General features: G+C 39.9%; 1 protein-coding gene across 1 annotated transcript in view; it reads right to left on the bottom strand.

Moving 5' to 3' along the window:
* Nucleotides 1-18,694, bottom strand: part of NDFIP1 (Nedd4 family interacting protein 1) — a 57,245-nt gene extending 38,551 nt beyond the window's left edge. The window contains exon 1 of the mRNA XM_043589753.1: nt 18,390-18,694. Within this exon, the coding sequence (XP_043445688.1) occupies nt 18,390-18,452 (63 nt within the window). The 5' untranslated portion in view covers nt 18,453-18,694. The remainder of the gene's footprint in view (nt 1-18,389) is intronic.
* Between the last annotated feature and the right edge of the window lie 7,210 nt (nt 18,695-25,904).

Here is a 25,904-nt window from a genome sequence, read left to right as displayed (position 1 = left end):
TATTCACCACTTAAAATTGTACGTTAAGCAATGCCTTAAAAAAAAAAAGTTGTCCCAACAGAACATGGAATACAACTGATATCTATTCAAGTATGCTTTTTTTAAAAAAAAAATGTTTATTTATTTTTCAGAGAGAGAGAGAGATGGATCATGAGCACAGGAGGGGCAGAGAGAGACAGAGACTACCAAGCAGGCTCCATGTAGTCAGTGCAGAGCCCAAGAGGGGGCTCAAACTCACGAAATCTAACAATATATTTAATTAGTTTGATTTGTATAACTTTCTGTAAAACAGCTCAACCACACAGGAGTACTGAAACTGTAAACACTATTATGGCACCTGACCATCTCGGTCAGCAAGAGCATGAAGCTCCTGGGCTCGGGACCGTGAGTTCAAGCCCCATGTTGGGTGTAGACATTACTTAAATAAATAAACTTTAAAAAAAATAAAAAATAAAATGCAAACACTATTAATGTAGACATAAAACCTAGAGTATAATCAAATGTAAATATATTGTGATTCAAGCTTTCTGTTCTATTACCTTTTCTTCTGCCATAGCCCACAACAACCTTCCTCATGGAGAGTCAGAAATTTAAATATCTCACTCAATAAAATTTTATCAAGCACTAATACATGCCAGGATCACATCAATTTTTGATTATTGTCCCCTTAATGTTCCTGAAAGAACATTTCCATTTTTTCCATTTACTAGGAAGACTATTAGTTTAAGTTGTAATAATAACTTTGGAGGTTAAAAAGTTAACTTGATGAGATGTGTTTAAGGATGCTTTATGTATAACTATGAAGACCAAGATCTGTCAGCAAGGATGAAAAAACTTTTTCATTAAATCTACCTAAAGATGCACTATTCCTATCTACCATTATATTAAAATAAAATACCAAAGGAAGTAGTTTTTTAGGTCTAGCAACTGGTTTCTTCTGGGCTCTACCTTTTTGTGTGTATGTCAATATTCTCTAACCGATGGTTAGCTTAGTGTTTGGGGCATCACAGGGGATGGCATATTTTTATCAGCAATTTCCTATAGAAGTGGTACACATCAATCTTACTGCTGTTCTTCAAAAGCAGACTACCAATTTCTTCCTTTATCGTTAGCTTTTTTGTGTCCAAAGACATAAAGAAGTTCACCCACATTTGCTTCTCATATTAACTTTTATTCGCTCAAAAGACACGATTAAGGAAATGAAGACAACCCAGAGTGGCAGAAGATGTATTTTTCAGACAAAAGACTCATAACCAGCATACATACAGTTTCTAAAAAACAAGAAAAAGGAAAAACAATGGAAAAGGAAATCACCCAACTGAAACATGGTTCAAAAACTTGAAGAGACAGTTCCAAAAGAAGTTATCCAAATGGCCACTAAACTTATTAAGAAGTGCTCCATTGTATTAGTCATACAGAAATGCAAATTAAAACCATAGACGATAATTAAAATACAAAAGCAGAAAACACCAAATGCTGATGAGGACATATGACAACCAAACTCTCAAATTGGGACTGTAAATCTGTACAACCACTTTAGGAGACTGTTCAGCAATTATCTTTTTTTTTTTTTAATGTTTATTCATTTTTTGAGAGCGCGCGCGAGCGCGAGTGGGGGAGGGGGCAGAGAGAGAGGGAGACACAGAATCCAAAGCAGGTTCCAGGCTCTGACCTGTCAGCACACAGCCCGACGCGGGGCTCCAAGCCACAAACCGTGAGATCATGACGTGAGCTGAAGTCACCCGTGACCAAGGCAATTACCTACTAAAGATGAATCTGTATATACTCTACAACCCAGCAATTCCACTCTAGGTATATATCTAACAGAAACACATATGTTCACCAAAAGACATACCAGGACGTTTAAAACAACATTATTGTGGTTTTAATATAACTATCTAAATTAAATGCCCATCAATAGCAGAACAGATAACTAAATTGTGGGATCTCCATACAGTGGAATACTACACAGCCATGTGAATAAACTATGACAACATACAATGCATGGGTGAATTTTACAAAAATAATGTTGAGCAAAGGAAGCCAGAAACAATAGCATTTACTGTATTATATTATATTTACTGTATTACTGTATTATATTATATTAAATAAAGATCAAAACCAAGCAAATCTAACATGCCAGTCAATGCAGAGGAGGTAAATGGAAGGGTACGTGAAGGGGGCTTTTCGAGTGCTGATAATGTCATTTCTTGATCTGGGTACTAGTTAAAAGTGCACGTTCCACTTGTGAAAATTCACTAAGCTGTGCATTTATGATCTGTGCATTTTTCTGCATGTAAATTATACTTCAATAACAATTCAGGAAGGGGAGAAAAGGAGACTAGCAAAGTATCCATGACACAGACGGGGACCTCTGCATGGTTTATCTCTATATTCACCGTAGCATTTAACACCGAGTGGCGCATCACAGGTACCTTATCAGCACATGTTACCTAAAGCAGGATGGAGGTGTAGTTTTAACATAAATCTACCTAAAGAAATGGCAGCTTATCTTAATGCCCTCTTAACCGACCAGTTCACATGTACCTAAAATATTCACATTACTTTACAATCACCAAATAAATGTACAGATGAGGCATGGAGCCACATGCAGATGAGTGCTGAACTGTGGAACGGACAGTGATCACAGGTCCGTGAGTAACCAGCAGCAGGTAGCATCCCTGTCACTACTTAGCACCAGGTAGCATCCCTATCACATAAAACACGGAGAAAATTGATGAGAAACCAGGCTTTCTAAAGCAACAAAGACAAAAGTTATTCTCTCTTACTGGCTAGTCTAAAAGCAAGGAGGTATGACACACACACACACAAAAACCTTCCAAAAAGGACTGCCAACTCACAGGTATTTGATTTATTTGCAGGCTTTATAACCTTATGCATTACATGTATTCCTTTTGTATGTACCGTGTTTCATAATAAAAATTAAAAGAAAATTGTGATTCTATAATTAAAAATTTTAAAAAGAAATAGGAACAAAAGTGCAAGAAACACAAAGGAGAAACTGGCATCTTCAACCTTCAACTCCTGAGAAATAAGAAATGTGTAACATTTAGTATTCCACCTATAACACTTAGCATACTGTACTAGGTACAAACAGGTATTCAATAAATGTTTGTGGTACAAGTGAAGAAAAATTAATATTTTAATCACACTAATTCCTAGACTGTTTTTTTCTTCTGAAAACAACTGGCATAGCAAGAAATGGAATACTCTACATTAAGAAGACAGTAAAGTCAAATGTCCACACACTACAAGTGACAGACATGCCTACAACTCAGGCACTAGCTCTGACTACAGCCTGCTTGGCCCTGCTGGCCCCAGGAGCAACGAGAGCTCTCTCAGGCTGAGTTCCAAAGCTATGCTTGCTTTTTACTATATTATTATTATTATGCCTAGACTAGAGCATGCTAGGGCACAGATTAGGGATGGCAAAAGGTGCTCAACAGAGTCTGCCTAAACTTAGGCTTGGTCATGAAGTCCCCTTTTCCTCCAAGAACAATGAGAGCCAAGATAGAGAGATGCATTAAGCATCTCCTATCTTTCCCTCCACCTCATAATCCCAGAAAGTTCCATCATGCAAGTGTTTTAACTGCTAGAATAATGTAACACCACTCAATGTGTTAACAAGTCTGGCCATGATTGGTGTGGGGTAGAGGACACAACAGCGAATGTGACTGCTGTTTTTTAACCTAAGTATGTAGTTCATCAAAGAAAAGACCATCAAAAGAAGTAACTGCAATTTTAATATTCTACTTAATGATTAAACACACACATTTACTCCATAAATAATCCTTTAGGAAATGTAAATGTTAATGTAATGTCAGTAAAGTTTTGTTAATTTTAAGTCAAAAAAAATATAGAGACAAGTACCAGGAGAGGAAGCAGCAATAAAATCCCAAAACCCAGAAGCAAGAGGAAAGATGACAACTACCACAGCGGACCCAAGAGAAGTGAATCCTAAACCAGAAAGCAGAAGAGCGACATGTCTTGCACTATATCCTCAAAAGGCTCAAAAACTGGTGGCAGCAGTTACTGGTAGAAGTAGGAATGAAAATGAGATTTAAAAGCAGAAAGGTGACAGACTCAGCCCAGAATCCAGTTCCAGGATCCCCACTAGAAGACTAGAGATTTTTTTTTTTTCTGACCAGTGTAAAAGCACAGAGTTTTGGGCTGGAGACACACAGTTTAGGAGAAAGGGTAGCAAATCAGGAAAGAGTGATTGAGAGATTTATGTACCAAGTGTTGAGATCTCCTAGCTTTCTCCCCACTTAGCTCTTCTTTTTTTTTTTTTTAATGTTTATTTATTTTTGAGAGAGAGAGAGAGAGAGAGAGCATGAGCAGGGGAGGGGCAGAGAGAGAGGGAGACACAGAATCCAAAGCAGGCTCCAGGCTCTGAGCTGTCAGCACGAGCCCAACGCGAACCGTGTCGTGTGATCATGACCCGAGCTTGAAGACTGAAGCTTAACCAACTGAGCTACCCAGGTGTCCCTCAGTTCCCTTTTTACTAGCAGTCAGGCCTATTCTCTGGGGGAAACTAAGCAGCCCAGAAGAAGAGACCTAAAGACATCCACTCAAAGAAACAGTCTAGTCAGATTCAACAAGAAGCTCCATCAAACATCCTGAGCTTTTTGAGGTGCCTGGGTGGTTCAGTCAGTTGAGCGTCTGACTCTTGATCTCGGCTCAGGTCACGATCTCACGGTTCTTTCTAAGTTTGGGCCTCGCATTAGGCTCTGCACCGACAGTGCAGAGCCTACTTGGGACTCTCTTTCTCCCTCAAAATAAATAAACATCATTTTAAAAAACAGATATTAAAAATACTGCAATGAGTTAGAATCTAAAAAACTTGTTTAAATTTACCAGAACTGATAAACATGAGCTTCCAGACCAAAAGGGCCTTCTGAATGCCTGGTACAGTGGACAAAAGTAGATCTCAAGGTACAACACAGTGAAATTTAAGAGCAGTGGGGACAAAAAGAAGCTCTTAAAAGCTTCCAGGGTGAAAGAGACAGAGAGCTGGAGAAAGTAGGCAACATCTGAAGAATCAGACATCAAAAGTGGCTTCAGGCTTCCTAACGGCAACAGAACTTAGAAGGCACTAGAGTAAATGCCTTCAAAATTCTAAAGGAAAATGTTTCTGGACCAGAAGTCTAAGTGTGACAACAACATAAAACAGCCTTAGATGTGCAAAGTGTCAAAAAAAAAAAAAGGAAGGGGGTGCTTAACTTCCCATCCATTCTTCCTCAGAAAGACACTGTAGGCTGTGTTCTAGGAAAATAAGGCAGTAAATGGAGAGAAAGAAAGAAGTGAATCAAGGAAAGGGGCTTCAATCAACAAGTCTGGGAAAGGAAACCCCCGGGATAACAAGGAAACGGCGGACCTTGGGAGCAACCTTCCAGAATGGGTCAAATGGCCAGAAAAGATACCTCCCACCCTCAACAACAGCAATAAAACATCTGTTATGTTTGAACATATCAAAAAAGAAAAAGAAAAACAAACAAACAAAAAAACCTATGGAGAATATTAGGTCAAAGTCTGAGGATTAATTAGTGCTATTAGCAATTTCTGATATGTACATAGAAAATGAGCAAACAAAAAAGTAATTACTTTATAAAATTTATTTCAATTCTAGTATAGTTAACATACAGTGTTTTATTAGTTTCAGGGGTACAATGTAGTGATTCGGCACTTCCATGCATGACCTGGGGTGTTCATCCCAGCAAGTATGCTCCTTAATCCCCATCACCAATTTCACCCATCCCCCCACTCCCAAAATAATTACTAACTTCAGGGAAAATAAAGTACTATTCAGGCAAGGACAAGTAACCACAGTACAGTACATGTTTCAGCCCTGAACAGTGTTTATTTTTTTCAATTACTGTAAATGCTGAATATTGATCTAACCACATAATGGACACAACTATATCAGAAAAGTGAGAAGAAAGGAAGCAGGAGTACATGCAGCTGTGGGAGGGTGGTAAAATAGAGATAAATCCTTACCTCCCATAGCAGTTAAGTCAAATTTTTTTTAAACACTGAAAACTGAAAAATCAAGAAGTAGCACACTATAAAATGTTATGTAGCTACAAGGATAATAGCAAAACAGCAAAAGAAACAGTTAAAAGAGTTAAGACATAGGCAACTAAACAGGAGACTACTGTTTTTAGTAATAAGCATATGAGATCTATTTTACTCTAACCTATACGCCTATATATAACTTTGATATAAAAACTAAAAAAAAAAAAAATTTTAAACATAAGACATGATTACAAAATGTGTCACAAAAGGGGATTCTCACTGTGCTCAGGAGAAACTAACCTATTGGGGGGAGTACTCAAACCCCCTTTTGGACAGACTACCTAAACTAAGCTGGGGGCTAGGTAAGAGGAGGCCTCCAGACCAGAGGATGATGCACTCTAGACCTGAAACATGTTCCCTGTGGGAAACAAGTCATGAGACTCCATCCTTCCCCCAAATACTTGTCTCCCCCATCTACATCTTACTCATCCTTCAAGGCCAGGCTCAAGTTTCACCTTCTCAGAAGCTTCCTACCTAGAACCAGGTACTAGGTACTACTCTTCCACCTTAAAATGATGTCTTTTATCTGCTATCTCATTCTCTGAATTAAAGTAATTAGTATTACACCAATACCGTAATACGTTTTCTTTAGTCACTCAATAGGCAAAAATATAGAAAAGAAAATAAAAACCACAATAATCCCACCTTTCAAATATCCTTCTAGCCATTTGGGTGAATATAAATAATCGAATAAGCTTTTCATTCACTGCATGGTGGAATTTTTCTTCATCATTAAATAACCTTTTATAATAACACTATAGTATCTGAAACCCAGTGTACATTTTTTTAAAGGGAAAAAAACTTCATTTCTTGAAGTAACTACAGCATTAACCAGGGACAATTAAATAATTAAAGTAATGTGCTAAGAGAAATACAAAATCAGGGTTAGAAGGTATGGCCTGGTAATTGTTGAGATCCTTTTCAACACAATTACAGATTCTTACTTTAAATATTTTCACTGAAATGTGAAGTCAAACTTAAAATGGCATTTGTATTACATTAAACCTGACACATGAAGATATTTTAACCTTCCAAATAATAGTAGATGCTAACATAATAAGCCAACGATTACCTTTCACACCTCCCATAACTTTCTCTCCCCTTCTACTCAGCTGATCATTTTGGTCACAGCTGAAAGGTGGCAAGACGGCTGTGAAACTCACAATATCAAGTAACTGTGATCGCCTCACTTAACTCAGCCACCTGAAATAAAACTTGGCCAACACGCTTAAGACAATTAATGCTGCTACATACATGACTGAGTAGAACTGATTTTAACCACACCTTAAAATACTCTATCTGCGACAATTCAGTCACAGAAGGACAAAACTACTGAAAACAACCTAGTATCAACCATCAATCATGTGTAAGATCCTCAAGGCTACAGATTGCCCCCAAATCATTCTTCTTATCCTATTTCAAGAGTAACATGACAATTTCAAAATTTCTGAAAATGCTACTACTAAAAGCAGTGAATAAGAATACTATAACTCAGGGCACCTGGGTGGCTCAGACGGTTAAGTGTCTGACTTCAGCTCAGGTCATGATCTCACAGTTTGTGAGTTCGAGCTCCGCGTTGGACTCTTGGCTGACAGCTCAGAGCTGGAGCCTGTTTTGGATTCCGTGTCTCCCTCTCTCTTGCCCTCCCCTCCTTGTGCACTCTATCTTTCTCAAAAATAAATAAATATTAAAATAAGTTAAAAAAAAAGAATACTATAACTCAAAGAGCCAACTTCTTTAAAAAAAAAAAAAGCTCCAGAACTTTTAAAATTAGTAGCTTCTCACTTTTACAAAGACTTTATTAAAACATCTCGTCAGGGGTGCCTGGCTGGCTTAGTTGGTGGAGCACGTGACCCATGATCTCAGGGTTATGAGGTCATGTCCCACATCAGGTACAGAGATTACTTAAAAATGACATCTTTAGGGGCCCCTGAGGGGCTCAATCAGTTAAGCATCCGACTTTGGCTCAGGTCATGATCTTGCCATTGATGGGTTCAGGCACCATGGCGGGCTCTGTGCTGACAATTCAGAGCCTGGAGTATGCTTCAGATTCTGTGTCTCCCTCTCTCTTTGCGCTTCTCTCTCTCTCTCTCCCTCCCTCTCTCTCTCTCTCTCTCTCAAAAATAAACATTAAAAAATTGTTTTAATAAATAAAAGCTTTAAAATAAAACCATCTAATCAGTAATAGTCCAGCTTCTATCACAAAGGAATAAAATTGTGTGACAGCAAGTGATGATTTTACTGTGAACTTAAAATTGCTCTAAAAAACAAAGTTTATTTGAAAAAATTTTAGTTACGATTTCTAAAAGCATTATTAATTATTTTCTGGGACATACAATATTTGAAGCTGACCAGAAGGGAAAGATTTACAAACAGAATGCTTTGACTAGTACTGTAAAATTACAAAATGGTATTCTATACTCAATGACCCATCTGTTTCTAAAATATACTATTAAGATAACATTTTCTATATTTTTAAACAATGTATAATTTCTTTTATCTTTTAGCATAAACTCACCATCTATATTTACTGACATCACTTTTAAAAATAATTATTCATGAGGCGCCTGGGTGGCGTGGTCGGTTAAGCGTCCAACTTTGGCTCAGCTAGTGATCTCACGTTTCGTGGGTTCGAGCCCCACATTGGGCTCTCTGCTCTCAGTGCAGAGCCTGCTTCAGATCCTCCATCCCCCTCTCTCTCTCTCAAAAATAAATAAATAAACATTAAAAAAAATTTAATAATTATTACAAAAGACGTTTGCTAAATCATCCGTAGAATGCTGTCTCTTTGGATCAAAGCCACCAGCTCCTATATGCAAAAGCAATCAATTATAAAGCTGGAAGGAATCAAAGTGATAATAATAGTCCAACTACTTCATTTTACACAATACAAAATAAGGCCAGAATAAGAGGTTAAAATTCTCACCCACAGTCACACAACCTCTTACTTCATGATAGAAGCTGGAGTATTACTGATTAGATGTTTTAATAAAGTTCTTTTATGTTCTCCTAACCCAGTCTCTACTTAGTGCCCAAAGTGAACCCTCCAGATATAAAGTCTACATGACCAGCTTCAAAAACTGCTTACTGGAGTGCCTGGCTGGCTGAGTTGGTAGAGCTCTTGACCTGAGGATCATGAGTTCGAGCCCCATGTTGGATGTAAAGATTACTGAAAAACAACAACAACAAACCTGCTTATTAACACAGAGGTATGTGAAGAGTTTGGATGCTACAACATAAAGCTCCTAAAATGAAAGCTTCAAAATACTAACACTGTATTCCCGATTCCCTAGTTCACAAAATTTCATCTAAATTTAACAAGGACAAAATAAATTAAGAACAATTTAGTAACAAAGAAAATAGCAAAATAAGCAGAGAATTCTATAGAAAAAAGACCGTAGAGGTTAAAGGGACTTGGGTTTTACCTACAGTGCTTTCAGTTTTTACAGCACTGTATTCATTGTTAATCAGACCTTAATGCTTAAGATGAATGTGAGTAATAAATATACAAATTTATTTTATACTATTCTTGCAGCTTGTAAGTTGAAACTATTTCCAAATTAGTTTGTAAAGCAATTTTTTTACAAGCAAAACATGACTGGGGCACCGCCTGGCTAAATCGGTGGAGCATGTGACTCTTGATCTTGGGCTTATGAGTTCAAGCTCCACATTGGTGGAGAGAGTCCTTAAAAATAAAACCTTTAAAAAAACAAATAAAACTGGGGTGCCTGGGTGGCTCAGTCTGTTAAGTGGCCAACTTTGGCCTAGGTCATGATCTCATGCTTCATGAGTTCAAGCCCCATGTTGCGTTCTGTGCTGACAGCTCAGAGCCTAGAGCCTGCTTTGGATTCTGTGTCTCCCTCTTTCTCTGCCCCTCCCCTGCCTGTGCTCTCTCTCTCTCTCAAAAAAAAAAAAAATGGGTAAACATTACAAAAAATAAAAAACAAAAACAAAGCTTATAAAAAATTTAATATAAAAAGCACATGATTATTAACAAAAATTTGGGAAAAAAAGAAATCCCTCCTATCATTTTTCTTAACAATCTATTATAAATGTATGAAACAACCCCACTAAAGATGAGGGGAAAGGTACGACCTAAGCAACTTTGGAAATGAGTAGTCTGAAAACCTAAAAGCAAAGAAACTATACATTAGCCCTGTCCTCTAGTTGAGAAAGCTGTTTCCCACAGAGGAATAGGTTAACATTTGTGACACCACTCCACACGTATGTTAGAATTAAAGAATTAAGTAAATGGATGGCGGGTAGTGGGAGCAAGGTTTCTCACTACTGAACGGGAATTTACAGAGGGGCCAGGGCAGGAGGCTAGAGTGATCCACATAGTAATGGGTTAGACTTGGTTAGCTTAACATAGATACAGGTGATTACATATAGAAATGCATACAGATAGGTATACACACATATATTTCTCTCCTCTGTCAACCGAAAGGGCCTAGTAGCAATGAGCACAGATCTTGGTTTCTAACACCATTCTCCAATTAAAGGAGCCAGGGCTCCCTGGAGAAATGTCTGGTTCTAGGGTGGCACAGGAAATACACATGATGATCCTGGTGCCAAATGCAAGGAAGTGCTTAAAAAAAACCAAAAGATGGAGCCAGGTCAGAGGGACACAAGTGCCAACTGAAAGAGTTCCAATGACCAAAAGTGCAACAATTTGAGGCATAAAATAGTACTGGATTATAACTCAAAGAATAAAATAAACGAGTCCACACTGATATCAATGAATAAATAGATACAAAGAGATAAATGTTGCACGCAGAAAAATTCTGAATAATTTATGCAAATACTCTGCCCTCCACAAGGTGGAGCATAACTCTTCAATCCTTAAGTGCATATGGTACATAGACTGCGACTTCCTTACAAAGAGCACAGCATGAAAGGCAGGGAGTGGGGGAGTAATTTTACAGTAGAGAAATCTGACAAACACCACGTCAGCCAGGTGATCAAGGTCAACATTGACAATGTTATGTTGGTTGTATGCATTCTTGATATGATATGATGGAAATGGCACTTTACATCTGTGGTCTTCCTCACCAAAACCCACAACCCAATTTAATCATGGAAAACGATTTAGACAAATGCAATTGACTACATAAGCAGATGGACGTTAGGTAAACCTATTGTAACTGCTTCAAAATGTATATAAATAAAACCACCGTGCTGTATACCTTAATCTTATACAGTGATGTATGTCAATTATTTATCAATAAAACTGCAAAAAAAAAAAATCATTTGAGGGACAGTCTACAAACACCTGATTCAAACTCCTCAAAACTGTCAAGGTCATCAAAAACAAGGCAAATTTGAGAAACCATCACAACCAAGAGGATCCTTAGGTAACATGACAACCAAATGTAAAGTGGTAACCTGTATGGTACTATGGAACATAAAAAGATTAAAAAATGAAAATCTGAATAAAGAATGGATTTTAATTAATAATAATGTTTCCGTATTGGCTCGTTAATGTCATAAACATACTATGCTAATAAATGATGTTAATAGGGAAAACTGGTTCTGGGGTACATGAAAACTGTTATCTTCTCAATGTTTTTGAAAAATCTAAAAATGTTTCAAAAATTAAAGTTTATTTAAAAAATGTTTCAAAGACTTATTTTAAAAAGTAAAGGGAAGGGGCATCTGGGTGGTTCAGTCAGTTAAGTGTCTGACTCTTGATTTCAGCTCAGGTCTTCATCTCAGGGTCGTGAGTTCAAGCCCCACGTTTCACATGGAGCCTACTTTAAAAAATAATAAAAGGGAAAGGGAAAAAATTTTTTTTAAATATTTATATATTTTTGAGAAAGAGAGCACACACAAGCACGAGAGGGACAGGGAGAGAGAGGGAGACACAGAATCCCAAGCAGGCTCCAGGCTCTGAGCTGTTTGTGCAGAGCCCAATGCAGGGCTCAAACCCACAAAGTGTAAGATCTCAACCTAAGCTAAAGTTGGACACTTAACCAACCGAGCCACCCAGGTGCCCTGGGGGAAAAAATTTGTAAAGCCTGAAGAATGCAAACAAACTTGAGAGGTAGTTACACCTCTGAAAAGAGATTGGGAGGGAAATCAAGCTTTCCTTTACAAGTGTTCTGTCTGGCTCTAGTATACAAAGAGTATCTGTGTACCATTGTATAACAACAAATGTTTAATTTTTTTTTTCTTTAATGCTTATTTTTGAGAGAAAGAGACAGCATGAGCAGGGGAGGGGCAGAGAGACAGGGAGACACAGAATCTGAAGCAGGCTCCAGGCTCTGACCTGTTAGCACAGAATCCGATGCAGGGCTTGAGATCATCAGCCATGAGCTGAAGTCAGACACTTAATTGACTGAGCCACCCAGACACCCCAACAAATGTTTAATTTTAAATGACACACTTACGCACGGAATAATAAATAAAATCAAAGTGTTATTAAACAGAAGCCATTCCCTAAGCTCTTATATTTCTGTTCATAAACCATCCAATTTCCAGAAAAACCTCCAAATCCTTTTCAAGCAGCTCATTAACTAGTAACTGATATTACTATAATATATGAATTTAAAAGAAAAACTGTCCATATTGCTAAGGGGGATAAAAAAATACATCCACACACACACAAAACATACATATATATGTGTGTGTGTATATATATATATATATTTACACATGTGAAAGAAATTGCTTTAATCAGTAAGAAAATATTTCACCTGAAACATTCTGAAATTGATCAGTATTTAGACCCAGTACTTATAACTTTTAATATAAATTGTGTTATTCAAAAAAAAAATGAGTGGGGCGCCTGGGTGGCGCAGTCGGTTAAGTGTCCGACTTCAGCCAGGTCACGATCTCATGGTCCGTGAGTTCGAGCCCCGCGTCAGGCTCTGGGCTGATGGCTCGGAGCCTGGAGCCTGTTTCCGATTCTGTGTCTCCCTCTCTCTCTGCCCCTCCCCCGTTCATGCTCTGTATCTCTCTGTCCGAAAAATAAATAAACGTTGAAAAAAAAAAATTAAATTAAAAAAAAAAAAAATGAGTCATCCTAATTTTCATAGCAGGATGTGCTACATGATGTCTAATAACACTCACTTTATTACTACACTTGATGAGGCAACAACCCATAACTGCATTTCTATCTAGATAGCTACTAGAAACAGTAGCAACTGGAGTATGTAAAGCTCAACAAATTTAATACGTGATATTTAGCAATTGCCTATAGTGGCAAAAATGATCTGAGAATAAAGATAAGATCATCAGGCTGGTTATCAACATCAATCTCTAATTAAAGTGTTAGAAGCTGCTTTATCTAAACAGGCACCATCGACTACTACAAGTATATGGTTCCACTAAACAGTTGTACTTGTTCAAAGACAATGTAAGAATAAATTATTAAGAAACCAAAGCAATTATTTTAAAGCCCTAAGAACAAATAAATCAGAAAATGGCACCTGAACCTCTTCAGGCCTTCTTTTTTTTTTTTTTTTTTTTTTTTTTTTTTTAATTAGTAAGAATACAAAGTCACTCTCATAGGATTTATTTCATAATACATTTCATAATACAATGTTATGTCGGGTAACATGATACATGGGTGTCTAGCATAAAGTAATGTGAAGTTATGTTCGGGCAAACCAGCCGGTGGCATCAGTTGAGATGATGCCAGGATTTCCTCAATTGGGCCTTAGTCCCTACCCAAACCAAGGAGTTCTGCCTTGGTTAAATCTGGTTAAATCTGGTTAAACCTGCCTTGGTTAAATCTCCCCTAAGAAGTGGTCACCAGTAAGACCAGACAAGAAAATAACAATGGATCAGCAAGAATCATCGCTGCTACACAAAAAACACTCACTGCTTACCAAGAGGGAGTCAAATACCAATCACAGTTGTAATCTACAGCTCCTGACACTCACAAATCCTGTTTCCATATTCATAATAAATTGCAAAAGTGCCCTCATGATATATTTCTCATGGGATACTATCTGCTTACATCTTTTAGAGTTACAAAAAAAAAATTTATGGATGTAATGACATCCATTCTAGGATTTGCTTCAAAATAATGGTGGGGAGTATAAATGAAACAATATTACCCATTTGCTGATCAAGGCTGAAGCAGAGTGATGAGTACATTAGATTTATTACACCATATTTTAGTATGTTTGGAATTTTCATGGTAAAAAGTTGAAAATGTAAATATTAAGAAATGACTCTACTCCTACAACTCAACAAAAAGCAAACCACCCAATTCAAAAATGGAATATACATTTCTCCAAAGGCATACAAATGGCCAATAAGCACAAAATCCTCAATATCACTAATCATTAGGGAAATGTAAATCAAAAAATAAAACTTCATGCCCATTAAGATAGCTTTATCAAAAAAATAAAATAACAAGTATTGACGAAGATGTTAAAAATTGGAACACTGTGCCACCCCCCAAAAAAATAATTGGAACTCTCACACACTGCTGGTGGGAATGTAAAATGGTGTAGGTACTGTGGAAACAACTCTACCCATCTTCTCAAAAGTTTTGGAAAAGTTTTCTTTGATCATTGGCCATATAGGCCACCAAGACAGCAAAATAACCTTAAAATCTGGACATAACATCCTAAGAGGCATTCCAAGATATAATTGTGACTTTTGAAAATAAAAAAATAAAACCACATGGGCACTTTTCACCCTTCCTCCAGGATCGTGACTTCATCTAACACTTTAGCATAAATATGGTTTGACTTGGAAGAGATGAAATTCTTTCTGTGATCTTTCAAAACCTTCCTCCGCAATCCTGAAAGAATTTATCCAAAAAGATATCATTCCCAAAGCTGCTCTACAGTGTCATCAGACGATACAAACTTATTAGTGATGCTTATAAGCAGTCAACTTCTTCAGCAGGCAATGAGTGAAGTCAAAAGCTAAACATTCTATGGGGCGCCTGGGTGGCGCAGTCGGTTAAGCGGCCGACTTCAGCCAGGTCACGATCTCACGGTCTGCGAGTTCGAGCCCCGCGTCGGGCTCTGGGCTGATGGCTCAGAGCCTGGAGCCTGTTTCCGATTCTGTGTCTCCCTCTCTCTCTGCCCCTCCCCGTTCATGCTCTATCTCTCTCTGTCCCAAAAATAAATAAACGTTGAAAAAAAAAAAAAAAAAAAAAGCTAAACATTCTACAGTCTATTTTTAGGCCTATATGGCAGTGTCATTGTTGCGCCCTGAGATTAGATTCAAATTCAAAGATCTCAAAACATTTAGGAAAGTATCTGGCAAAATTCAGGATACAGGCAAAGATCCATTCTAGTGAGGCCAAGAGGTCTTAGAATGGATGAACAGGAATAAAAGTCTGCAGAGAGAGCAACACATAACAAGTTTCTCAGGCTTACCTAGACCCTCTGAAACAGTGCTTCTGAATGTTTGGATATACAATCTGTTTCAAAATGCAAAAAGGGGAAAAAAAAAATAAAGTCACAGGGAAACTATGAGCTCAGACTTTCTGTGCATCATGATGCTAAGTTCAAGTTATGCACATGGTGTCCTACTGATAAAAAGACCATAAAGGCAAAACTGTGTTTGTATTTAGTAATGAATTTTACAGTCTTCAACTGCATTTACTTTACTAGAGGACCAGCTCAATTTGATTAACCAGATCAAGTAGAAGTCAGAACGGCCTTTTGTGACAACCAGAGTATCATGCTCCTATCAAGTTGCCTGGACAATTCACCAACATTCTATAATGCAAAACCCTTTTAAATATGTATATTCTCTGACGAAACATTTCCACCTCTAAAAACTTATACTAAGAAAAAAATTAAAACACAAATAAAATTTATACTAAGGAAAACAGATGATGTGTATAAAAGAAACTTCAGTGAATGAAAAAAATTATGAACATACTTAGTGACCAACAGGCAACTGACTTGAACTATAGCACAGCCATAATTACATGCTTTGCAGGCATTAAAATACTAACCCACCTTATATTACCTGTATTGTGTGCCTCTGTACATAAGTGCGAACATAGACACATATATGCAACTCTATGAATGCACTTGTGTCTCAGAACAAGATACACAGGGGCACAGTCGGTATGTAAACATACACATGTGCACCTATGCACAAAATGTGTATAAGTATAATCAGGGGCCCATAGAACAGTACATGTGTGCAAAGATGTACCTCTATATATACACGTATGGGTACATAATACATAGGCACATATATATCTGCTAATGCACATGCCTATATTTGGAACGTGAGCCTGTGTTTTAAGCAGGTGAGTGTGTATTTATCCTTGTAATCACTACTTAGAAGCTGTGACCTTGAGCAAGTTAAGTAGCCTCTTGGAGTCTTGACTTTGTCATCTATACAATCATACCAAACACTGCCTCATGGGGGTTTTATGAGGATTAGTGAAATAATGGATGTAAAGCACTTAGTCCTGTGATTGCCACAAAGTAAATGCTCAATCAATATTAGCTTTCCTTATCTGTACAAATGCATACTGATTTATATTTGTGTATATTTACATACCTATAAGTCCACAAAGATACACATCAAAATACTAACTCTGGTTACCCATGGGGGATAGGTTTCATTGTGGGGTTTCTTAGACGAGGCTGACTTTCATATTTTGCAATTTTTCTAGGAAGATTATTTCTTTTTCCATGCTGTTTTTGGAAGTTATTTCTCCAAAATAATGATTTTTAAAAAATAAAATAAGGACAGCCTGTCCCTGGCATACTTCAATTCTGCCTATTTAAAGCTATTAAGTACTACACCAAGAAATGTATACATAGTTTTAATACTCCAGCAGCAAAATTTTTGTATTCCAGCAATATGTCAGCATTACCTAATAGCTCAAGAAGATGGCAGTACAAAGAAAAGCCACAGCTTTTTGCTTGTTTGCCTCACCCAAGGCAGGATGAAAAGAATTAGAACACACTGTGGGGTACATGAGCTTTTTGAACACTGTGGTGACAGTTAAGTGACAACCGTCACTTGTATTTGATTAAACAGGGAGGAACCCAGAACCATGCCCAAGGTCATACAAAAAAGCATGTAACAGACCCCAGACAGTGAGAGATGTAAGGACTAGACTACACTGCCAGTTTGGGCGTGTTTATGAAACCAAGAAGCTAAATTCTTAACCAGTCATTTCAGGAGTCCGGCTGGAGGAGGGAGGAAATTACAACACAGGGCTGATGACAGCAAAACAAACTGGTAACTGGCCGCACTGGGTTAATCTAGATGTTTTAATCATACCGGTTCTCCTTATTTCTAAAATACAAAACTGTAGATCATCAATGATAGGACATTTAATTTCATAAAAGCACGACTGACATCTGTATGCAAATTATACCAAAAACATCTGAAAGGACAAGATGCAAGCAGTTATCTGAGGTTCCAATCAACACCAGTTACTACCCGGCTTAATTTCCACAACTACGAAGTATTAGGTCAAATACCACTGAAAACCCTGCAGACTGTGAATTTCCGAGGGGAACCCAGCTACATACACAGGCGAGTAAAACAAGCAGCTCTTTTCCCCAGGGCCTCAATTTATAAATTATGACCCAGATAATACTCCAATCATCCCCTATACATTTCCTCCCCAGCCATGCTATTACATCTCTTTAAACGTCATTTCCAAGCTTTTAAAACACACACCCAGGCACACGCCCTGCAGCATTCAACGAAGCTCGACATTTTGGGGCTGGCCCCAGCTAAAAAAACATCGCCTTTTTCCAAATCTACTGCAAACTGTGGACTTGCCTCTCGTCTCATTTTTGACTTTTGTCTTAAAACAGAGACGAGGGGGATGGGTTTCCACAAACAGACTAGGCTCTGAAACCCTGAGCAATCGCATCTCGCTGCGGGGAGCTATCGGCCGCAGTAGCAGCGATTTTAATCTTTTCTCTCCACCTAGTTTCCTTTTCCATCTCAGGCGTGCTTTTTTTTTTTTTTTTTCTTTTCTTTTCTTTCCAATGACATCAAACCAAAGGTGGAAGAAGGAACACTGAATGCCCCCGGGCCGATGCCTCCCGAGGGTCTCGGGCTCCGACCCTCGGGGTCCTCGGGGACCCGTCCGCTGCGGAAACTGCGGAAAACGCTGCGGGGCAGAGGTTTTCCACAGCCCGAGTGCCGCCCCAGGTCGCCGAGGGACGGGCCAGAGCCTCGAATCCGAGCCCGGGGCGCGCCCGGCCCGCCCAGGCCCGGCGCGGCCTGTCAAGCCGCGGCGTCGCGTCGGCCACAGGCTGGGCCGGAGAGGCCTGAAGCGGCCGGCGGGCAGGGCCCTGGGTCCGGGGTCCGGGGAGGGATTCGGCGCCGCTCACCTGCTGGTACCGGCTGCCGCAGGCCGGCTCCACCGCCGCCAGCGCCGCCAACGCCAACGCCATGGCGCAGCTGGCCGCAGAGAAGAAAGGTGAGCAACCGAGCTCAAGGGACGCGGGGCACAGCGGCCTGGGAGCGCGGAGGCCGAGAGGGTCGCGCCTCGGGTGGGTCTCGATGGCCAACGCCGCTTCCAGGCAAGCCGCTCTCCTCGGGTTGTGAGCGCCGCCGCGGAGGCTCCGACGCGGCCCCTGGGGAGGAGGCGGGGACGACGACGACGCGGCGGCGCCGCCGCCCCGCCCCCGACTCGCGCCGCGCGCCTCGGCCCGGCCCGGCCTCGCCCAGCGCCGCCGCCCGGGTCCCGCCGAGCACCCGCTCGGGGTGGGGGCCGCCCCTCCTCCCGAGCCCCGGGGGCTGAAGCGTCCGAGGCGTAGCCGCTGAAAAGGAATTATTCACCAAAGAGCACCTCGTGTGAGCTCTGAGATTCGCCTGTGTGTTCTCATCTAACCCTCATCTCACACCCCGACATGGGGGCCACAGCCCCGTTTAAGAAGTCATTGGCGCTCGGGGAGGTTGAGAGTCTGGCACAGCAGGGGTCTGATCCCTGATGCCTGCTGTGCAATCTCCGTTCTTTTCCAACTCCCTTCTTGTCTGCCATTTTCGTAGATCAGGGGTCTGTCAACCGCGGGGCAGAGGCCAAATCCGGTCCAGTGTCGGTAGAAAGTATAAGAAATTCAAATTTCATTGTCCATCAATTAAGTTTTATTGGAACACAGCCACTCCCATTTGTTGAGTACTGCCTTGCAAACCCTAAATTACGTGCCATCTAGCCCGTTACAGAAAAGTTTTCTGACCCAACATCCTCCAGAACGCTTTAGATTTCAAACAAAGCCTAGTTAGGGTAGATGATAATAATAGCATACTCATTTTTATTCAGTCCTTTAGTATTTTGACAGCCTCATCTGTGGACATAGACATGCTATTTTTCTGAACCAGAGCGCTCTGAGGAGGTGACACGAATGGCCAAACTCTAAAGATTCAGCCATGCAGAGAGCTTTCCAGGTAACAGGTATATTTGCAAAGGCAGTGAGGGGAACGAGAGCTTGCCTAGTGAAGAACTGAAAGGAAGCAGGCAGAACTGCCATATAGGAGATACAATTATCAGTGTTTTCTAGGTGAGGAAATTATGCTTGAAGAGCTTAAAAATCTTAACCAAGAACACAGAGCCAGTGAGAGGTAAAGCCGGAATGTAAAACCAGCGTTCTTAACCATTATCATGCAACTAAATTATGAACTCTGTGAAGATGAAAGTATGTATCTTTTAAATATTTTTCTATCTCCTATAGCACCTACCACAGTATAGCTATATACCAGGCATTTGAGGTCTGCTGTTTCTGTCACACCCAGCCATCTGGAATTGCTTCTACCCATGAGTCCAACACAGAAAAAACCGCATCTTTGAAGCTTGTTGCAATTCCCATTTCTTCTTGATTGCCTTCCCAAGTCAGTAGTCTAGGGTTGGCATTAAGATGATCATTGTTTTAGCTTCTGATTTTCAAGTTTAGTTAACTACATATTTTTAAACAGAGCTGCGTTTGAACCTACCCTGAGGGTTCTGCATATACAAGCCGATTGTAATCAATAAAAATTCTAGATTTTTATCTTCCTCACTTTGAGTTCTCTACCAGTTTCCAAACTCCTACACGTCTGTCCCAATACCCAAGTGTTAGGCTCACATATTTACACCCTGGGGGGAGCGAACAAATCCAGCAACCTGCCAATCTGAGAGTCTCAAAGTGGTACGCTCCTTAGTCTGTCCCTTGTTTTAATCCAGAAAAACAACCTTTAAATGTAATAAGGTACCATGAATCATTCCACACATAATGCCCTATCTTGTGGTCTTATATAAGGAAAAAAATGTCTAATTTCAAATGAATTGAAATCTCACCAAGAGAAAGTAGAAATCCAGATTTCTTTGCCCAGATTATCTCAATTTACGTGTAAGAGGGAATAAAAAAGATGTCTGTGCTGCCGCATATGGCTTTTGGAGCAACAGCTGCCATCTTTACGCAGGTCTACAGCGCTGTGACGTTTGTGGAAAAAGATGTTGCTACCCTTCCAGTCTACCTCCTTCCTAAATTACTTTCTCCCTCAATAGCTGTACACTCCCTGCATATGAACATAATATAAATACTGGGCTTTCTCACTGGAATATTTTCTTTTGAAAGAAAAAAAAGTTCATCTGCAGCCTCCAATCTCCCTTTCCGATTCCTTTTCTGATATCCTGAACCGAAGTGTTTTGTGTTAACAGTAAAGACTTTGTCTTTTTTTTTTTTTTTTTTTTTTGCCTCCGAGTTCCTCCAAGAGCTTTTAAGTAAACGGAGATGATTTGTGTTGATTCAATGGAGGGGTAAATTGGGAAATTGAGAAACTGAGTCACCACCGTATAAGGTCTCCAGTTGGCAAGCAAACTGTACAGTGAAGGGGAAAACTCTGAGTTTCTGACTCACAGATCCATGCGTGCTGCAAGCCAAGCAGACAGAGAAGATAATCCAAGGCTATAAAAATTGCACTCTTTGGCTTCATCTCGAGATGTTGTCAAAGAGAGTTTCCACAGAGAAAGTTATTAATTTCAGATTGCTGCACTTAGAGACTTATTTCCCCACAGAATAGCAGTAATACTTTCCATGTGCAATACTTTTTATGTGAATTGCTGACTCTGAGTCATCCATCCTGAGAGAAGAGAAATATTATGGACGAGTAAAAGCGTCTGTTTCCCTCCCCCTCCCCAATTTAGATAAGAATCTCTTCCAGAATAGATGTGGTCTTCTGTCTCTCACATCCACCTGAGGCCTGTCCTAGGCAGTACTGAGCTCAGTAAGTAACCAAGAAGGGTTTGTTAAATTTTAAACAAAGCCTCATTGGTCTAATATCTCATTTCAGGCCTTGAATGTCTCCAGCTAATCTTTACAGGGATCCAACCGAACCATGCATTTCCATTTCCACTTACTTACTACTTCTTTCAATTCTCATTACATTACTGAGTTTCATTAAAGGCAAAGGTAGTACCTTCATATTATAAATAAAGACATTATCTACTGATAATTACCATGGTTTGTGGAGCACCTCCTGGGTCTTGGACCCTTCCCTACATCACCTCCTTAATTCTCATAACAGCCCAATGCAGGTAGAGAGATTCAGGAGACGTACCTCACTTGCTCAGCTAGCAATGGTGGAACCACAATGCAAACTTAGATCTGTCCGATAACAAAACTTGAACACTTCTCCATATGTAGAGGAGAATATAAGACATAGAGGGACCAGCCTCATCCTTGGAGTCTTCACAATGAAATAGAGAAGACAGTAAACACATGTTCAAGACCTGTTTTTAAAATATAACATTTGCAAGTTAATTACAGCTGTCTTGGGCTATATTAACTAAAGATGGTGAAAAGAATTATGGGATCAGTTGTGATAATCCGGTAAGGATGGAAGAGAGAGGGTTTTGAATGAGGAAAAGGCTTTCCCATGATGGGGGGAAAGGCACACCAGGTCATGAGTATGCTTGTACAAAAACTTAGAAGAGGGGTCAACAAACTGTTACATAAAGAGATACATAGTACTGTAAATATTTGGGGCTTTGTGGGCCACAAGCTTTCTGTCATAACTATTCTACTTTGCCACTGTGTTGTGAACACAGCCCTAGACAACACCAAGCAAACTGGCATGGCTGTGTTCTAATAACATTTTATTTATGGACACTGAAATTTGAATTAATTTTATGTGTCATGAAATATTATGCTTCTTTTGATTTTTTTCAACTATGTAAAAAATGTGAAAAATTATTTTCAACTCTCAGATCATACAAAAACAGGTAGTAGGCTGGATTTGGCCCTCAGGCAGTAGTCTGCCAAACCGTAGCTTCCTAGCAGGACAAAAAAATTTATCCACTAAGAGCTTGAGTGGGAAATTTAAACCACAGAGTAAGGCAGAAGGCCTAATGGAGAGGCAAAGGAGAGAGAAGAGGATGGGAATTTATAAAAGATCTTAAAATATAAATGGCTTCTGCAAAAAAATAAGCCAGAGGAACAATGTAGGTCAGTTAGGGATCCGCCATGAGATTTCTGATTCCTTAGCTTACCTTCTTGCCCCTGGAATGCAATTGATTTATTTATTCATTCAACAAATTGTGCACCAATATGGGCAATTGTTGTGGCTTTCTGCCTAAGACCTGAAACTATAAAAAGAATACTGTGGTTTCTCATTTATTCTCCAAAATGCAATTAAGAAATGCTAAGGGTGGTTATTTAACATATCATAAGATTTGGCATGTTATGTCTTTTATTCATTTCCATGTATTTTCTAAAATTTTTAAAGTTTATTTATTTATTTTGAGAGAGAGAGAGAAAGAGAGCATGGAAGAAGCAGAGAAAAAAGGAGAGAGAGAATCTCAAGCAGGCTCTGCACTGTCAGTACAGAGCCTGATGCGGGGCTCGAACTCACAAACCATGAGATCATGACCTGAGCCAAAACCAAGAGTTGGACACTTAACTGACTGAGCCCCCCAGGTGCCCCTCATTTCCAAGTATTTTCTAATTTCACTTGTGATTTCTTAGACCCACTGGTTACTTGGTATGTGGTCTAATTTTGACTTATCTGTGCATTCCCACGTTTGTTTTTGTCATTGATTGCTAACTTCATTCCATTGTGATTGGAGAACATACTTTGTATTATTTCAATCCTTTTCAGTTCATTGAGGTCTGTGGTATGCCCTAGCCCTTGGTCTGTCCTGGAGAATGGTCCATGTTCATGTGAAAAGAACATCTACTCTGCTATTGTTGGGTAGATGTGTTTATAGGTGTGTCTATTAGGCCTAGTTGGCTTATGGTGAAGTTCAAGTCTTCTGTTTCCTTGTTGATCTTCTGCCTAGTTGTTCTAGCCATTATTGAAAGTGGATTGTTGAAGTCTCCCAACTATTGTAGAATTGTCTATTTCTCCTTTCACTGATGTCAGTTTTGCTTCATATAGTTTAGTGCTTTAGTGTTAGGTACACATATGTTTATAGTGTTTACTTATTTTATACACTGTCTTGATCCAAAGAGGATTTAAGTGATTGCAATACAAGTAAAAAAATCATATATTAGAAGTAGATAAGAAAGGAAAAGCAAAACAAGAATAGCAACATGAAATAGACCTTGCCTTCTTGTTCACTGTTATCTCCATAGGAACAGAGCCTGGCATATAATAGGCCCTTGTAGGATTGAAATAACATCAGGAATGAGTTTAACACAAAAATGAAGTTATACACGTTACAAGCTCACCATAAATTTGCCACCCAATAAGTGGAGACCTGATTGGTTATACATTTGATAGAGAAGGAACCTGAGCTAAATAAAACGAGATACCAAGACCAAGAAAGAAATTCGTCCCAAGAGCCCTCACTAACATTTAGTTATAAAGATGCTGACCTGACCCCTCTGTCCTAAACAGAATACGCACATGCTTTAAGTTTTGGGGAATCCCTCCTGCCAGGGGAGATGCTACAACTGGTCCTCCATGTATTGACTGCCACATTTGATTGTGTAAATTGTGCACTGACCCACTCCAGATGTAGCCAGGCCACTATAGTCTATGCAAACAACACCCCCCACCCTGCATTTGGGCAATATACATTTTATGCATTCCCATAAAATCTTTAAGTGATCCCACCCCTGACAAGTGGCTCACCATACATTTAGGGGTGTTGTGGGTGGCCAAGAAATGAGGAATGAAGAACAGTGAAGTGTCCACAGGGAAACCAAGTGTGTGATTCTCATCTTTGGACACAACGTACCAACCAAATGCTTGAACTAAGTGCCTTGAACACAAGAACAAGGTGACTAGGGAAAGCCCTTAATTCTCCAACCCTCAGGCTGATTCCTAAGGTAAGAAAAGGGTTTCTCACATTTCCCAAGTGGGTAGTTTTCTCACTGTGTTTAGGGAGTATCATAAGAAACAGGACTACACAAGGGAAATACTGAAGCTAGGAGATCTGCACTGCCCGTGGTATGGCAGGGGAGAAACAGCTTGTGCTAATTATGACACCAAAGACAAGCTGCCCGCAGGGACCCCCACTGCAAGAAGCCCATGTTGGCTTAAGCTCAGCCACAGCTTGTGGGCATGCATACTGGTTGCCACGGGTCTTCAGGGAACTCTGTCTGGGTGACTTAGAGCAGGCCTCAGGCAAAGAACAAGGGAGACTCTCTTGTTCTAAATAAGATTGCATGAGGACCAGGAAATCATACCTTAGTTTTAAAGCGGTGTTGAAATCCTGGCCAAATGATTCAGGAACTCCTCTAACATTATGTCTGTGTGGGGCTCTCCTTCATTCACGACATCTTCAGTAACAAAGCCCGGAGATAGAGCCTTTGCTCTATGCCAGATTACTCCCCTAGAGTCAGCTGTACCATGGGAGAGTAATAGTGCAAGGTGGGACGGCCCCCTGGAACTCAGACTTTCCAGAGCTGATCGTGACCAGACAGGTCACAAAACCACCAATTTCAATTTCAAATAGTACAATTGTCCACCAACTTGGCGGCTGAATGGAAGTTGTGTTTTTCGTTCTTGAAACACCAAACATCCTCTTGCCTTGTCGTTCCTTTACCTGTTGAGCCAGTGTCACTCTAAGCAAACATGGCCAATATACTAGTCTACAGGTCATCCAGAATATCGGCCTAAATTGCCATTGATGTTTCTTACCATAAAAATTTAAAGACACACTTTTTTTTGTTCACTTCCCTAAAAAGGTTACCTCCAATGTCACTGCCCCCAAGAACACTACTTTAATAACTCATACACACTGAACACGTCCTTTATGCTGGAGACTGTGCCAAACAATTTACATTTTCTATGTTTCATAAAAAAAGCAAACAAACATAAGTTGGAACCTATTTTATCTCTATTCTCTTGAGGAGGGAACAAGTTGCTGGAGGTAGTTATCTTGCCTATGTGTGTACCACAGAAGATGAGAGGGGAAAGGGCTTTTGAAATCATTTGATTTGATCCTTCATTTTACAGATGTGGAAGCTGAGCTCAGAGAGGTTAAGTCACATGCCTGTGATCACACAGCCAGGAAGTGGCAGAGCTGATCCTTAACATAAGCTTCCTTCCATCCTCGAACCATACAATCTACCACCTTGGGTTAACACACATCACCCTGGCCTCCTGTACTCTGAGAGCCTGTGGCCCAATCTTTTGTGATTTGAGGATTTGTGCCATCCCCGATGTGCTGTCGTCATGCAACCAAACTGTGACTCAGAAGAAGGGGGAGGGGGCATCGTGCTCTTGCTGCATCTGATTGATGATGAAGTCAAACTTCATGACTCACAACACGCTGAAGCTCCCCGCCCTTCACACCTTTCCCCACAAGAAATCCACCAGGTTCTTGGTTACCTTTCGAGTGTTTCGTGGGTGGCACAGAACGTATCCAAAAATAGATCTGTCCCCAGCTCCCCCAGAAGAGACTTGCAGCCTAAAAATGT

This window comes from Prionailurus bengalensis, chromosome A1, assembly GCF_016509475.1.
Source record: "Prionailurus bengalensis isolate Pbe53 chromosome A1, Fcat_Pben_1.1_paternal_pri, whole genome shotgun sequence".
Lineage (NCBI taxonomy): Eukaryota > Metazoa > Chordata > Mammalia > Carnivora > Felidae > Prionailurus > Prionailurus bengalensis.
The sequence above is the reverse complement of the archived record's forward strand: the minus strand, read 5'-3'. Positions and strand labels throughout refer to the sequence as shown.